The sequence below is a fragment of the Vigna angularis genome, chromosome 10 (assembly GCF_016808095.1).
Source record: "Vigna angularis cultivar LongXiaoDou No.4 chromosome 10, ASM1680809v1, whole genome shotgun sequence".
NCBI lineage: Eukaryota > Viridiplantae > Streptophyta > Magnoliopsida > Fabales > Fabaceae > Vigna > Vigna angularis.
In genome coordinates this window covers 29754638-29770743 of record NC_068979.1, presented here as the reverse complement: position 1 = coordinate 29770743, position 16106 = coordinate 29754638, and the positions used below count along the sequence as shown (strand labels likewise).

The window sequence follows — 16106 nt, the reverse complement described above, 5'->3', positions numbered from 1 at the left end:
ATGTATTAATTACTTTTCTGGTATAAATTTCTTGTGTGTGGCCGTCATAAACGAGCTTTTCGTGCTGGCAAGTTAGCTTTCTGATGCCATACAAATATGCTATCTCAACCATTAAGATATCAAATCTAGAGGAAAACCATGAAAAGAAAAAGGAAAACACTCCACTATTTGTATGAAAAAGAACTAATACAAATATTTTTGACTTATTTTTTATGTGAGAACTCCGACGTTAACTAGTGATATTAAATTCACATTAGAGTTAGAATTTGATGTTCAAAGACGTTGGCCTTTAATTCAACCGACGTCCCATAACAACGGTTGTTAAGTCACACCAACGTCCAATTAGGACCCATTTCATCATTATATTAAAATTGGACAGAATTCACGTTTATGCATTACCAAATGTCAACTGAGATTGGTCTAGTTTGACGTCTTTGATGTTTATTAATGCATAAATGATAATTGTTGTTTTTTTTTCTAAATATTTTATTTATATTTATAATTTACCTAAATATGAAAAGTTTAGAAGAAAATCTAACAACTCAGTAAAATTTCTCAACATATATTATATATTAAAACTAAAACTAAATCTATTAAATGTTAAGACAATATCGTTTAAACAAATCTTATTTTAAAGTTTAAAAGAACATTTAAACGAAATAACTTTGAATCCTCTAGAATAAAAGATAAGAAATGCTAAACATTACTAAAGTTTGATAGGTACAAGATACTGAACTATACTAAACTATAATTATTTATATTTTTAATAAACTAAAAAAAATTGAACTACTTAATATAATATTTAAACGTTTAAGAGTTCAATTTTAAAAAACTAAACTTATATCAATTAACTAGTAACTGAACTGAATTTTGTATTGAAAGATTAAACATGCTATTAGTTTCATAAATAATTATTTTCCATACTCTTATGCATTTTATAAACTTATTGTAAGTATTGAAAGATTATAAACTTAAATAATTATTTACAAACAATATTAATAAAGATCAAGACACTACAATTTCAATTCGGATTTAAATTATAGGTTAATTCACCTAACAAATTCAGTTGATGCTTAAATTTAATTGTTAAAAGTTCACGGTGCTTGGTATTAATTTTTTTTATAATCTTAATTATTCACCAATTAAGATAGTGAATAAATTAGACAAATAAAATAAAGTAGATATTCTTTTTCAAATACTATTTATTTTATTATTTTAAATATAAAACAATATCTATATCATTTTATTATTTTATTTGTAAAATAATATCTTTAAATTTACCATTTTATTATTTTAAATATAAAATAAATAATATTTTAAATAATATCTTTGTTATGAGAAAAGAAAGGATAGAAATTATATTTCTTATTCCATAATCAGGAGAGAGTACAATTTACATATATATAATTGTTTGAAACAATATATAAACGAAATATAAATATAAAAATAGAATATAAATATATGAATATAAATGCATAGATATGAACAAAAAATAAATTAAATCCAATATCCCCCATCAAGCTGCAACATATATATCCTTAATGCTCAGCTTGGACAACAAAGATTGAAATTGTGTTGGACGAAAAACTTTAGTATGAATGTCTGCAAGTTTGCTGAAGTAGGAATGGACAGGAGCTTAATTACACCAGCTTGAACTTTATCTCTTTTAAGATGACAATCAATTTCAATATGTTTTGTCCTTTCATGCATGGCTGGATTCTGTGCAATTTGTATAGCAGATTGATTGTCACAAAACAGAGGAACTGGTTGTGGTAGAGGCTGTTTCAAATCATGGAGCAAATACAAAAACCATTGAATTTCACATGTTGTGGAAGCTAAAGCTCTATATTTTGCTTCGGTTGATGATCTAAATATAGTACCTTGCTTCTTGGATTTCCAGCTGATTAATGATGCACCATAGAACACATTAAAACTAGTCACAGACCTTCTAGTGTCAGGGCAAGCAGCCCAATCAGAATCACTAAAAGCCTTGAGAGCATGTTCTGTGTTGGAGGGAAAGAATAATCCTTGTCCTGGATTGTTCTTGATATATCTCAGGATTCTTGTTGCTGCTGCATAGTGATCTTCCAAAGGATTAGAAAGAAATTGACTGAGAGTACTAATAGCGAAACATAAATATGGTCTTGTGTTGGTTAGATATAGTAACCTGACAAGAAGTCTTCTATAGGCCTGCACATCTGAATAGGGTTTCCCTTCTGTCTTGGAAAATTTTGTGCCTGGCTGTATGAGAGTAGAAACAGGTTGACATCCCAACAATCCTGCATCTTCTAGTAACTCTAGAGCATACTTCCTTTGTGACAAATTAATGCCCTGTTGAGATCTTGCAATTTCTAAGCCCAGAAAATACTTGAGTTGGCCTAAGTCTTTAATCTTGAACTTTGCATTCAATAGAGCCTTCATAATTTGGATTTCCTGGATGTCATCACCTGCCAAAACTATATCATCTGCATAAACAAGTAAGATGGTAATATGAGCATAATCACTTTTGACAAAAAGTGAATAATCTGATTTTGATTGTATGTACCCAAAGAGAGTAAAGTAGTTGTCAACTTGTAATTCCATTGTCTAGAGGCTTGTTTGAGTCGATATAAAGACTTCAACAACTTGCAAACTTGTCCTTGTTTTTCAGTTTTATAACAAAGAGGAAGAGACATGCATACTTCTTCATCTAGATCCCCATGTAAAAAGACATTAGTTACATCTAGTTGATGTAAATACCAATGTTTGGAAGCTGCTAAAGCCAGAACCAATCTTACTGTTGTGAGTTTGACAACAGGTGAAAAAGTCTCAAAATAATTTAAACCTTGTTGTTGTGTGTAGCCTTTGACTACTAACCTTGCCTTGTATTGTTCAATGCTCCCATCAGCATGCCTCTTTATTTTGTATACCCATTTACATCCGATAGGTTGCTTTCCATTAGGTAGATTAGTCAAAACCCAAGTTTTGGTATTTTCTAAAGTTGCAATTTCTTGATCCATGGCATTTCTCCAACAATCATGTTTGATGACTTGGTTATAGGTTTTAGGTTCACTAACTTGGGAAAGATTAAGGACATATGATTTATGAAGAGATGATAATGCATCATATGATAGATATGAAGAGATAGGATATAAGGTACTTGCGGATGACTGAGTGGCGGAAGAAGTAGATAACATGTTGCAATGATAGTCCTGCAGATAAGATGATGTATGTTTTGGCCTGGTTGATTTCCTTTGTGGAGTAGCAGTAACAGGTTCAACAGAAACAGGCTGAGAAGAGAAAATAACAGGGTCGGAAACAATAGAAGGAGGAGATGTAAGTGGTAAAGAGGGTTGATCAGTAACTTCTGAGAAAAGAGGTATTGGAGGTGAAATAATTTTGGTGTCAAAATCCAAGGAATTTTGTGTATCAATAGGTGAGTGCTTGTCACTAGTAAGAAAAGGAAATATATTTTCATAAAATACTACATTCCTTAGATAGAAAAATTTCCCTATAGTTGAAATCTAACAAAAGGTAGCCTTTCACTCCTGTTTTAAAACCCAGTAAAACACATTTTCTTGCACGAGGTTGAAATTTTGTTCTGAGTTTGAAGAGTTGAAGCATAGCAAAGTGAGCCAAAAACTCGTAAGTAAGTAATGTCAGGTTTAACATTGTGTAACAACTGAGATGGAGAAAAATATGCCAAAACTTTGGAAGGTAAAATATTAATGAGTTGCACAACATAACGAACAGCAAAAGACCAGAAAATTATGGGCAAATAGGATTGAAACATTAAAGATCTAGCAACATTGAGAATGTATTGATGTTTTCTCTCAACGACTCCATTTTGTTGAGGTGTTTCAACACAAGATAATTGATGTTGTATCCCTTTTTGTCTATAAAAATCTGTCATTGCAAACTCATTACCATTATCTAATCTAACAACTTTTACATCAATGCCAAATTGTGTTTTTATATAAGAAACAAAGCCAATAAGTTGTGATCTTGTATCTGATTTACTTGTCATTAATTTAATCCATGTGTATCTAAACATATCATCCACTATAGTTAAGAAATATTTGAAACCATCAACAGAAGAAGTACTATAGGCCCCCAAATATCAACATGAATTAAATCAAAAGGAGCTTTTAAAACAGTAGTACTTAATTGAAAAGGCAATTTTCTTTGCTTAGAATAATGACAAGCATCACAATGAGTGTATTTTTTATTGGGTAAAGTGGCATACATATTGTGTAATTTGGTATAACAAGAAAAAGAAGGATGCCAAATATCTATAGAGTTATATCTATAGAGTTATGTCTTATTGTAGAACAAGCAATAGAATTCTCAGAAGTAATAACAGCTGGTGAACCAAGGGGTGTGGGTGTAGAAACTATCATGACATACAAGTCATCTCTTTCTTCAGCTTCCCAATCATCTATAGGGTTGACTTGTCCTATATTTCATAGGAAAATTCAGAAATGTTAAGTTTACAAGATAGAGATTTAGTTAACTTTGTAACCGAAATAAGATTGACAGAAAAATTAGGAACAAACAAGACATTATGTAAAGTAAGGTGTGGGCTAAGTGAAAGTGTGCCAGAAAAATGAGCAAATGAAGAGTTCTTGTTGGGTAGTGATTGTCAATACCTAATTTTGTCCGGGTAAATAAAATTCATCACAAAAATAAATTAAAAAAAACATAAAAAATCAAAATGAAAAATACTATTTATTTTACTTTTTGCACCCCCAAATTTTCTTATAAACACTTAATCCAATGGCTCAAAATAATCTCTTACTTTTTTACTTCCTCACCACCCCTTTCTCTTATCACACCCCACTCTCCACATCACCCTCCACATCTCATTCCACATCATCTACCTTTTTCATTTACTTTTTCCACATCATTTTCATATTAATTTTATATATCAACTTTTCTAATTATTCCACTTACAATTTTTTAATTATATCTTCTCCATCAACATTTTTTATTATCCATTTTTCTCCTCCTTATTTTTCCACCCACTTTTTATATTATTTCTTTCACTTATTTTCCACATTAACTTTTACTATTCACTATATTTTATTTCACCTAATTTCTCCACCAACTTTTTATATTATTTCTTTCACTTAATTTCCACACCTAATTTCTCCACAAACTTTTTATATTATTTCTTTCACTTATTTTCCACATTAACTTTTACTATTCACTATATTTTATTTCACCTAATTTCTCCACCAACTTTTTATATTATTTCTTTCACTTATTTTCCACATTAACTTTTTCTATTCATCTTTTTTTATTATATTTTATTTCATCTAAATTCTCCACCAACTTTTTATATTATTTCTTTCACTTATTTTCCACATTAACTTTTTCTATTCATCTTTTTTTAATTATATTTTATTTCATCTAAATTTTCCACCAACTTATTATATTATTTTTATTCATCCACTTTCTTCATCCTTAACTCTATAAATACCTACATTCCATTCACTTCACACACACATTTTTACACAATATCCATCTTTTTTTTTTCTCTCACACCAAACCTTTTCATTTCCACCCCAAAACAAAAAAACAAGAGAAAAACTCTTTTCCTGCACCCCTTTATTCACATTTCGAACCCCATCCTTATTAGGCTTTGGCCTATTCAGTTTTAAACCTTTTCTATCCTACGCGCACCCCCATTTTTCATCTTTACACCCCCGCAAACAACAAGAAAAGGGCCTCGGGCCTGACCAGCAACTACTACGCGGCACCCCTAAACCTCACAGTTGCACTCCTACCATCCTTTGGGCCTGATAACAGGAGTCTTCCGACACACCTGGTTTTGTTTCTATACACCCCTATCCTTATTTAACTGTTTTTATGCTCTTAGTATTTGTTTGGTTCCGTATTGGTTGTTTCATTTGTTTTATTTTTATTTTCTTCACTCTTTTAGTATTTGTCTCACTATTATAATATCTTTCTCGTGTTTTGTATTTTATTTTTATTAATTGGATTTGTTTATTTTAAACTTCAATTTTATTTGTTAATAGAAAACAACACAACCATAAAAAAAACAACAACCTAAAAGACAAAAAAAATAAAAAAGGTACAAAAGAAATAAATATATAAAATTGCAGCATTATAAAATGGTTTTATAACTTTTTAATGGTAACGTTATTTCTTTAAGCAATTGTTTTCTAAAAAATATAAGATAAAATTAAGAAATGGTTTTAGTGTGTTTTTAACGTTTAGCAAATATGGTTTATTTTTATTTTTATTTATTTTGACATTCTTAAAACACGATATGGTTTATTTTTATTTTTATTTATTTTGACATTCTTAAAACACTTGTGTAAATAATTTTACTGTTTTTTTTATTTCAAATAGCTAAGTATCATTTTGTGTTATGTAAATAACTAAGTAATTATATTTTTAGACTTTATTTTAAATATGCATGAAAACATTATTTTAATATTGTAAAAATCTACAAAAAAAAATAATAGAAAACAATAAATAAAAATAATGAAAAATATAAAATATAAAATATATATATATATATATATATATATATATATATAAAACTTTAAAAAACATGTAATTATATAAATATCGGTATGAGTATTCGTGCAATCATACGGATCAGCCTAGTATTCATTACCCAAAATATAAAATAAACAAAAAAATTCGTATGAGTATTCGTGCGATCGTACGCATCAGCCTAGTGCTCATTACGCAAAAGAATAAAAAATAAGTAAAAAAGTCGTGTGAGTGCTCGTGCGATCGTACGCATCAGCCTAGTGCTTATTACGCAAAAATCTAAATATTACATCAAAAAATACCAAAAAATATAAAATCTTCGAAAAAAACTAAAAACATCAACACTTTCAAACAACAAACAATCTCTCAGCTAGAACTACGTAATCCTTGATTCTCCATCAAAAGTGGAGATACGTAGGAGCAAGGCTAGTCTTTGTCAGGTTCACTTCCCAAAAATCCAAAATCATTTCAAAACAAATTTTCAAACAATTTCCAAACAAACTTCTCAAACAGTTTCAAAAAGAAATACGTAACCCTGATTTCTCATTCTGAACGAGAATACGTAGGAGCAAGGTCAATCCTTGTCGGGCACAAAAAACTAAAAAACATATTTTGTTTCTTTACAGTTTTATTTTAGGGGATAGTTAAACATTTCGAAAACCACATCATTTTTGCATATTTAATTAAAGGTACTGCCTTAGGGCAGGCGTTGTAGGGTGCTAATACCTTCCCTACACGTAACCGACTCCCGAACCAAGAATCTCATTTTCGCATACCATGCCTTATCATTTTATGGTTTTTCCGTAGTTTTCCAGAATAAACTATGGTGGCGATTCCAAATCTCTTTTTCAAATCGCGGTTCTTTTTTTTTTATCGTCGTCCCGTCGCGATCCCGGTTGCGACAGTGATACTGTAATTGGTGAGATTCTATGATAAGAAATAAAATGAGACAAAGAATTGGATATATGATCAGTAGCACCTGTGTCTAGAATCCATTGGGAATATATATTACCTTGAGCTTGAGAAGAAGTGGAAGCATTATGAGAGCTCACTAGATTGGTAGAATGTGGAATTGTGGGATTAGATTGAGGAAGAAGTGTCAATAGACCATGAATTTGCTCTTGAGAAAGTCCCAGAATTGAGGAATGTGACTGTGCTGGAGAATTATTATAAGAAGGAACTACTGTAGAAGAATCTGTTGTAATATTGTGGACTCTTTTGGATTTGAGTCAGGTGGTAATCCATGTATTAGAAAACAAGTATCAATGGTGTGGTTTGTCCTGCCACAGTGAGTGCATTGTCGAGGTGCACCAAACCTTCCCCTAAGGAACGAGCCTGAGAACCTTGATATGAAGATCTTTCCCGGCCATAATCATTGGCAGGAGAGGGTTTACCTCTGCCATTGAAGGTAGAAAAAGAAGGTTTAGATTGAGAAACTTGTGACGCCATGAGTGGAGGTTGAGAAAGAATTCCTGATTGTAATTGTCTCTCATCTTGAATTATCATCAAAAAAAATTTGGGTAAAGAAGGCAAGGGGTCCATGAGAAGGATCTGAGAGCGAACAACAGAGTAATTATCATTCAAGCCTCTAAGAAAACAAAGAACACAATCATTTTCACGATATTCCTTCATTGTCTTAGAAACAACACAACAAGAAGCATAAGATTGACATTCAGGAATAGGGCGAAAATTGCAAAGTTCATCCAAGAGAATCTTCATTTTAGTGTAATATGCAGTAACACTTAGGTCAAATTGATGCATTGAATAAAGATCTTGATGCAATTGTGAAATTCGAACAAAATCACCTTGGGAGAAACGATCTTTGAGATCCTTCCATGCCACAGCGGTAGAGTCAATCCAAATAATACTTGTAGCAATCTCATGAGAAACATAATGATTGATCCAAGATAAAACTAGATTATTGCAACGCTTCCATGTTGGAACCATGTGATCTGTATCAGCTGGACAAGGAATGGAACCATCAACAAAACCAAATTTATTCTTCATTTGTAGTGCCATAGACATCGAGTGAGCCCATCCATGATAATTGTGACCTTCAAGAATCGGGGAAACAAGCACCAGTGAATGATTCTCGTTAGGGTGAATGTAATAGTCGTGTGTTGTATCTTGCAACGATGCGAGAGTAATAGAGGGAGTAGCCATAGAAGGAGAAGAAAAAGGCAAAAAAACCAAGAACAAAAGGTAGAAGATGAAGATCTGGTCAGGAAAAAAATTGGTTGCGAAAGAACGTGATAAAAATTAATTTTCTTCTGATACCATGTTATGAGAAAAGAAAGGATAAGAATTGTATTTCTTATTCCATAATCAGGAGAGAGTACAATTTACATATATATAATTGTTTGAAACAATATATAAACGAAATAAATATATAAAAATAAAATATAAATATATGAACATAAATGCACATATATGAACGAAAAATAAATTAAATCCAATAATTTTCTTCAATTTCACAATTTAAAGTTTGTAATTATATATTTTATTTACTGCTTTTTTAAATTGACAGTATGTTTATGTTTGAATACCAGTATACTTATTTTTAGATACCGCTTTTCAAACTCACAGTATTAGTTACCGCTTTTTCAAACTGACAATATGCTTATGTTTGAATGGATACTATAGTTTAGTTATTAGTTAATTAATATAAGTTCAGTTTTTTAAAATTTAACTCTAAAATAATGTAGTTTGGATATTATATTATCAGTTTTGTTTAGTTTATTATAGTACAATTAATTATAGTTTAGTATAATTTAGTTAATTTTATTCAACCTTGAACGTTACATTTTAAGTATTTTAAATGATATAAGAGTGTTTAACTAGTGTCTTGACCGTTTTGATTAAGGGTTAAACACTAGGAAATTCTAACTTAGTTTAATTTATTTATAAACTAACTTTAATTTTTGGATTTTTCTCTCCCTAAAAGTCTCCTTGAAAGATCTAGTGTTTCTTATTATCTTTTGGTAATGTTTTTAAAAACACTTTCGATAAAAGAAACAAAAGGATAAAATATTTCTAGATGAATTGAAAATTAGTTTATATCCAAATTAAATAAATAATTTTAGAGAAATTAACATGAAAAATATCTCTTAAATTAAATCATATATAAATTAATATGAATTTACAAAAAAAAAACTTTTTAAAAGATGTTTCCCCAAAGGTTTTTGCATACATAGTTGTTGAAAATTTGGTAATTCTTGAGTGAGTTAAGGAAACATGCACATGCTATTAGGCATGCTATAAGAACATAGTGTGGTAGGGGAGTGAGTAAAGACACTCTTGTTTAGACAAAAACGGAATGCCACATCGTTCCAACATCACCCTTGTGCCCCACGACATGTGAACGGAGTTTGTGTTTTCAAATGAAGCCAAGGTTGCTCAAGAAGATACTAGAAGGAATGTAATGCTTTTAGAAAATAATTACAAAATCAAAACACAATAATACCATTATTAGTATTCATCTATTCACTTTTATTGAACTTAAGCCAAATAAACTAATGATATAACTATCTAGTTAAACCATGTTATATTAAATAAAGGGTACTGTTCATTGTTATCTCTATTGTATTTCTTTTATAAAATTCTAAAGTGGTTAAAAAGCTTACTTTTTATAAAGTAATCTCTTTTGGAGATGAAAGAAGATGAGAAAAAAAAAATTTGGGTTAGCGGGAAAAAACAATATCTTAGCTTTCTTTCTTTCTCTTTTTTGGAAAGAAAAGGAAGTAAGAAAAAAATAAATTGAGTTAGTTATGAAAAAATATATTATCTAAAAGTGTTATGGATGGAGGAGTTTCACGTAGCAATGATTAATAAAAAGTTTATGAAAAAGACGAAGATGTGATTTTCAAAAAGAGGATCGGTCTCTATGGTGAAGAGTGTTGCATTTAAATATAGAGAATGAAGAAATATAATAGGGATGTAGATGATAATAATAATTTGGTGAACGATATCAAGAATGTGAGTGGAGTGATGAATCACAAGTGGTATTTTGACTAAATGGTACATAGAAGGGTGGGAAACGAGAAGAAAATGTCCATATGAGAACATTCATTTTAGGTGCTAGCAACAACATTAACACCAAATTTTGCTTCTCTACATTATCCACAATAGCAACGTTCTATTCAATCACAATGATTGGAAGTGATTGGAGTGGAAGGTGTGTCCCTGGAAGTGTTGAAAGAGGAAGTGGAAGGTGTGCCCTTAGTGTTAATGGAAGGTGTGTCCCTAGTGTGCCCCTTTCAAAGTGTGCCCTTAGTTTAGGAATTTATATTGGATACAAACAAAGTCTCACATCGGATAAAATAAGAAATGGACATGAATTTATATACAGGTAAAATACTTACATTGATAAGAGGTTTAAATATTCTAAGTTCACTACTAATCATATCACATAGATTAAAATGGTGAAAACTTATATATTTAATCGATTCAAGAATCTAATAATTGTCTTTCGAGTTTAACATCATTGAGTGAAATTTATTTAGATTTGAATTAAAAATAATTATAATTATTTCAGCCAACAATTAAAAACATTGTTATCCATTAACATGACTATAAAATTCATTTTGTCATCCTCCTCGGAAAATACAAGACCACATTGCAATATCATTTTCGAAGTTAAAACCTTGTGCGTTTACCAATGTAGAAGACTGATTTGAACCAAATATGATCTCCAAAAAAAGTATTATTACATGACATTTTGGGCCATTAAATCACTAAATTAAATTGTACAATAAAATTTTAAATAGAAAAATATACAGTTATGTCGATGTATATTGTTTTTTAATACATTTATTGCTTTATTATTATTGACATATACATGTGCAACAATACACTTGGTGTAATCTACCAATTATAATAGACCAAAATATAGCTTTAATTAGGGAAGTTTGCTTCATTAACTTCCACATGATTTATGCATATACTATACTCATTCTTCTCATTACTTATATATTTCATTCTATATATATACATGCATCCTCTGTCTTCTGCACTGCGTGACCACCTCTCCTTTCAGCATTTAGGCTCTCATGAAGCTATGTTCTTCCTTATTGCATTCTCTTATATTTCAATGTTTGTCATGAAGACATATTCAAAGTAAGCCTTGCTCTTTAGCCACAATGGGTTGCTTTAGCTTGAGAAATCGCCTTCTCAAGATAATTGATAGTTTTCTGGTATTTTAAGAAACCCAGAAACCAAAACTCAAAATTGTCTTCTGTAAAAATCTCTAAATACTTCTGTGTTGGCTTCTCAACATTCCTACTTGGCTTCATGTACTTAATCCTCTTCAGGGGAATCGAAACCTGTGAAAAGACATAATCATTTTCGAATGTAGATAATGTCAATGCTATATTTCGATTTATCAAGGAAAAGACTGAGACATTTATTTATTTTTCTTTATCATGTCTTTAATTATAGCTACCAAAAACTTGAGGTCAATGAGATTTTGACTCTCCAAATTTAAGAAAAAAATATATATTTTAACCCTTCAAAGTTTAACGTGGAATAAAAAAAAAGTTGAAATCATATAAGAGGAAAACTTAGAGTAATTGTCTTAGTATTTTGGGTAAAAATAATGTCAATCCTTACTTCTATAATATTCTTCTAAAAATCCATCAGAAACTTTCTAAAAAAATTAAATATATTTTTCTTATTTATTAATCGCTACGTGTCAAAAATGATAAGTGAAAGTGACATCTAAAAATAAAAGATATGATATAACAAAAAGAGAGATATAAAGAGAAATATATATAGAGATAGGTTAGGTGTTAAGAATAAAGATGATCGTTTTATGACCTTATAACGGAGCCTGCACGAATGGCCTTTACTAGAAAAGACTTTGATTGATCTCTCAGTGCAGAAGGAAACCTTGTCAGTGGAAATGAAGAGAAGACCTGCTAAAGGGCCTGATGTGGTTGACAGATAGCACTGTGAAGCTTTCAAGAGTTTCTCTCCATTTTTCACAGTGAAAAAATGGTTGAACACTTTCTTCACTCCACCAACCTGAACAATTTCAGCACCCAGACTCAACTTTCCCATAACAGTCTCACTTATAGTTGGCCCCAGTCTCACTGAAAGTTAATCAATGTCAAAATGTCAAAATGCTTCAAAGCTAGAATCTACTGTGTAATTAACCTCTGCCACCTTGTAAGTGCATGCATGTTTAATTTTACTCACCGTGTTCACGTACTTCTTGCGAAAAGCTATCAACTTTCCTTCCAATAACAAGCTTGTTTATGAGAGAATATATTCTACCTGAAACATAACGTTCATCAGACCATTGCACATGATAAAATTTAACGTTGTACATGGGTTAATTAAGAAAAGAAGGTTTTATGTACTTTGCTTTGGTGTTGTGGTTGACAAACGGCATTCATTGGCAGGGTGATGATCAGGTAAGTAGTATCTGCTGAATGAGTTTTTGAGTTGATCACAGATAGCTACGCTGAGCGGAGTTCCAAGAAGTGTGGTGTTCATGGCTAAAATCTGTAATTTTGACTCTATTCAGAAGAGGTATTTAAAGAGATTAATATTTTCACTTTTTCTTTGGTTACATCATCAAATGTGATCATATATGGAAACAACTGGCATGGCACCTTCACGATGGTATAAGAGCCACGTGGACTGGTTAATTGGTTGCTTTTAGGGAAAAATATGCTACAGAAAAATCCATGTCATCTTTTAATCTCTATGGTTTTTTTTAAAGGAGTTGCTTTTGAAATTTAGAGAGAGGTTCTGTACCTTAATGAGCAAGTTTCCATTGTGGTTGATCAATTGACCAATATATTTTACGAATATATTAATTAATTAATTAAATTTTTAAGAAATTAGTTATTTATTTCCATGCATGATTCTCAAACCCTTAACTATTCCACAAGCTGAATAGTGAATTTTTGATAGTTTTGGGTTTGAAGTTTGTTAAGATTGTTTTTTTACAATATATGTCAGATGATTTAGAGAAGAAAATTTATTTAAATTGTTTATAGAATCGATTGGTAAATAATGTGTAATTATTAAATGTATTGGAATTATCACTTATAATTTGTTGTATATTTTAAAGTAAAATATTATATTTTCATTATTAACCTGATCTCTGTCCTTGGATTATGAAATATTGCAAGTTTTAATATATAAATAGACGAAAACTTTGTGATTTTTCGGCATTATTTTTTGTTTTATTTGTCAGATTTAATATTGTGGATTTATTACATATTTTATTAATTTGTTTGTATCTATGAGTTTTGAATATTTAATTTTGATATTTTTTGTTTGTTCTTTTAGGGAGGTGTAAAGTGGAAAGAAAATATTGAAGTGATGAAAAAAAGTGGAGCTATTATGTTGTACACTTTTTTAATTACTCTTTGCTTAATAGGGTTGTTAGATTAGAAGGGCTTATTAATGTGAGAAGATGTTGCATGATGCAAGCTTTTTCCAGCTGGAATTTTCAAACTTTTATATGCTACCGTTCTTTAAATTCTCTAACGATAAGATAACAAAAAGTAATGATAAAATGATCTTTATTAGAGTGCACAACTTATTACAACTTTCATTCATCAACCTTTCTTAGTCATGCCCATCTGCTAAGTATATATATACATATATCTAAATATATTAACCTTACTTATATTTTGATTCATTATAATGTGATATATTTGTTTAAGAACACTTCTATGGGAAAAAAGCAAATTTCTCTACTAATAAACCAATGACCAATTACAGTAAGATAATCTTATAATTATTCTAATTATATACTCTTTTTTTCATATATAAAAACTAAGTACCTATATAGAATATATTTAATTAATATTAAAATTTATAAATATTTATTTCCATACAATAATATTTAAACACCACATCTTAATAAAAAAGAATCTTTCCTATATTAGTGATATCATGACCTGGAAGAGATTATTCATTTTTTGGGTTCTGTTTAAAGAGATCGTTATTGTTTCTGCTAATGAATGATTCAGTGTAATTCTATGATTAATAAAAACATAACGCAAAAGTAAATTTAAAAGAAAACAAGTTTTTTGTATTTATTGTAAAGGGATTTTGGCCAGGTATTCCTTTGTTAACTTTTTGCTTTTCTACTTTAGGGAATGGCTTGTTTCATAATCTAATTAATTTCAATTGGCTTTGCTCTTTCTACAATATACCACTAGAATATTCTAAGTGAACAACAGTTGGATTTGCTAATCATCACTTGATTGCATATTATTCATACCAATTCCAATCATTTGAGAGAAGGTTGCTATTTTCATACTCTTTTTATTCTTCCACCTAGCTAGCCATTTTTTAATTATAAAAAAACACCCTTTTTAAAAAATTGTTTATTGTTACGTAAATTTTTTATTTTGTGACGTAAAAATATTTGTCTCGAAGCGTTAAAAAATAATGATGGCAGGATAATTTGTGATGAAATAACATGTGAAAAAAATGAGACGCCTATTTTTAACATAATGCTAAATGTGTTGTCACAAAATTAAATACAGATATTATAAAAAATAGCTAATTCTCATAAATTGAAGTGGGATAAAAGACATTACATGCAAAGGAAATATTATATGGTTTAGAGCACGATAACAAGCCATTTAAGCTAGGGTGTTGGTGTTTCATAAATAAGAGTTTGTATCCGGAGCAGTTCTCCCTGCACCTCACCTCTTTCTTCATACACCTCTCATTTTACACTTTTGTCCTTCATTTACTAAAAATCAAACGAAAATTAATGATTACTTAATGATTTCTCAACCGCGTATAAACCCTAAATATCACTGTTACTGTACATGCACCCTTTCACTGTTATTTTTCTGACTTTCATTTTTCACTCCTTCAGTGCACTGTTATATGTTTTCTCTGGTTGTGTCCGGTAGTGTTGTGGACAGTAATAGTGGAGAAAGAAAAGAGTGGTGGTGGTGCTGTGGAGAGTGGAAGAGGAAGAAGGCAACTAAAGTTACAGGTTAATATATTATTTTTGAAGTAAACACGTAAACCTCAAAGAGTAAACACGTAAACCACAGTTGGAAATGCGGTTAACAGTGGCACAGTTGGAACATCGATTAAAGGAGGCCGAAATTCGATTTTCAGCTCACTCCAACCGGACTTCGAAATGCGGTTTAGGGGTGCCACACTTTTAAGTACGGTTTCACTATGCTTTCGTTTTTCTTTTGCATTTTTGCACTTCCAGCCTTCACCTGCTTATCGTTTTATGTTTATTAGTACTTTTCATTCTAAAATATTGAAACAATTACATAATAATAAATATTGAAACAAATAATAAATAATCATAAAATAAAATAATAATAATAAAATAATCAAGAAAAAATTAATAACAACAAAAATTACTTCATAAATAATACTTAAATAATTACAAATTACAACAAATACATTAAAAATAATAAATAAATTAAGAAACAAAATAATAAGTCAAAAGTATAAAATTTAGGCATAATAATAATTATTTAATGAAATAAATAACAAATTCAGAAAAAAATAATTAAACAACTAAATATTATGGAGAAGCACCCAAAAACAAATTATAAAACAACAAAAAAAACAAATTAAAAAAAATAACAAACAAAAAA

At 29.9% G+C, this 16106-nt stretch overlaps 1 protein-coding gene across 1 annotated transcript; it reads right to left on the bottom strand.

Annotated features, from left to right (window-relative positions):
• Positions 1–11327: 11327 nt before the first annotated feature.
• LOC108335559 (GEM-like protein 4) lies at positions 11328–13002 on the bottom strand. Its single transcript, XM_017571594.2, has 4 exons — positions 12867–13002; positions 12703–12780; positions 12322–12596; positions 11328–11828 (listed from the first exon to the last, which is right to left on the bottom strand). Exons 1-4 carry the CDS (start codon positions 13000–13002, stop codon positions 11637–11639), a joined length of 681 nt encoding a protein of 226 aa, XP_017427083.1. The 3' UTR covers positions 11328–11636.
• Between the last annotated feature and the right edge of the window lie 3104 nt (positions 13003–16106).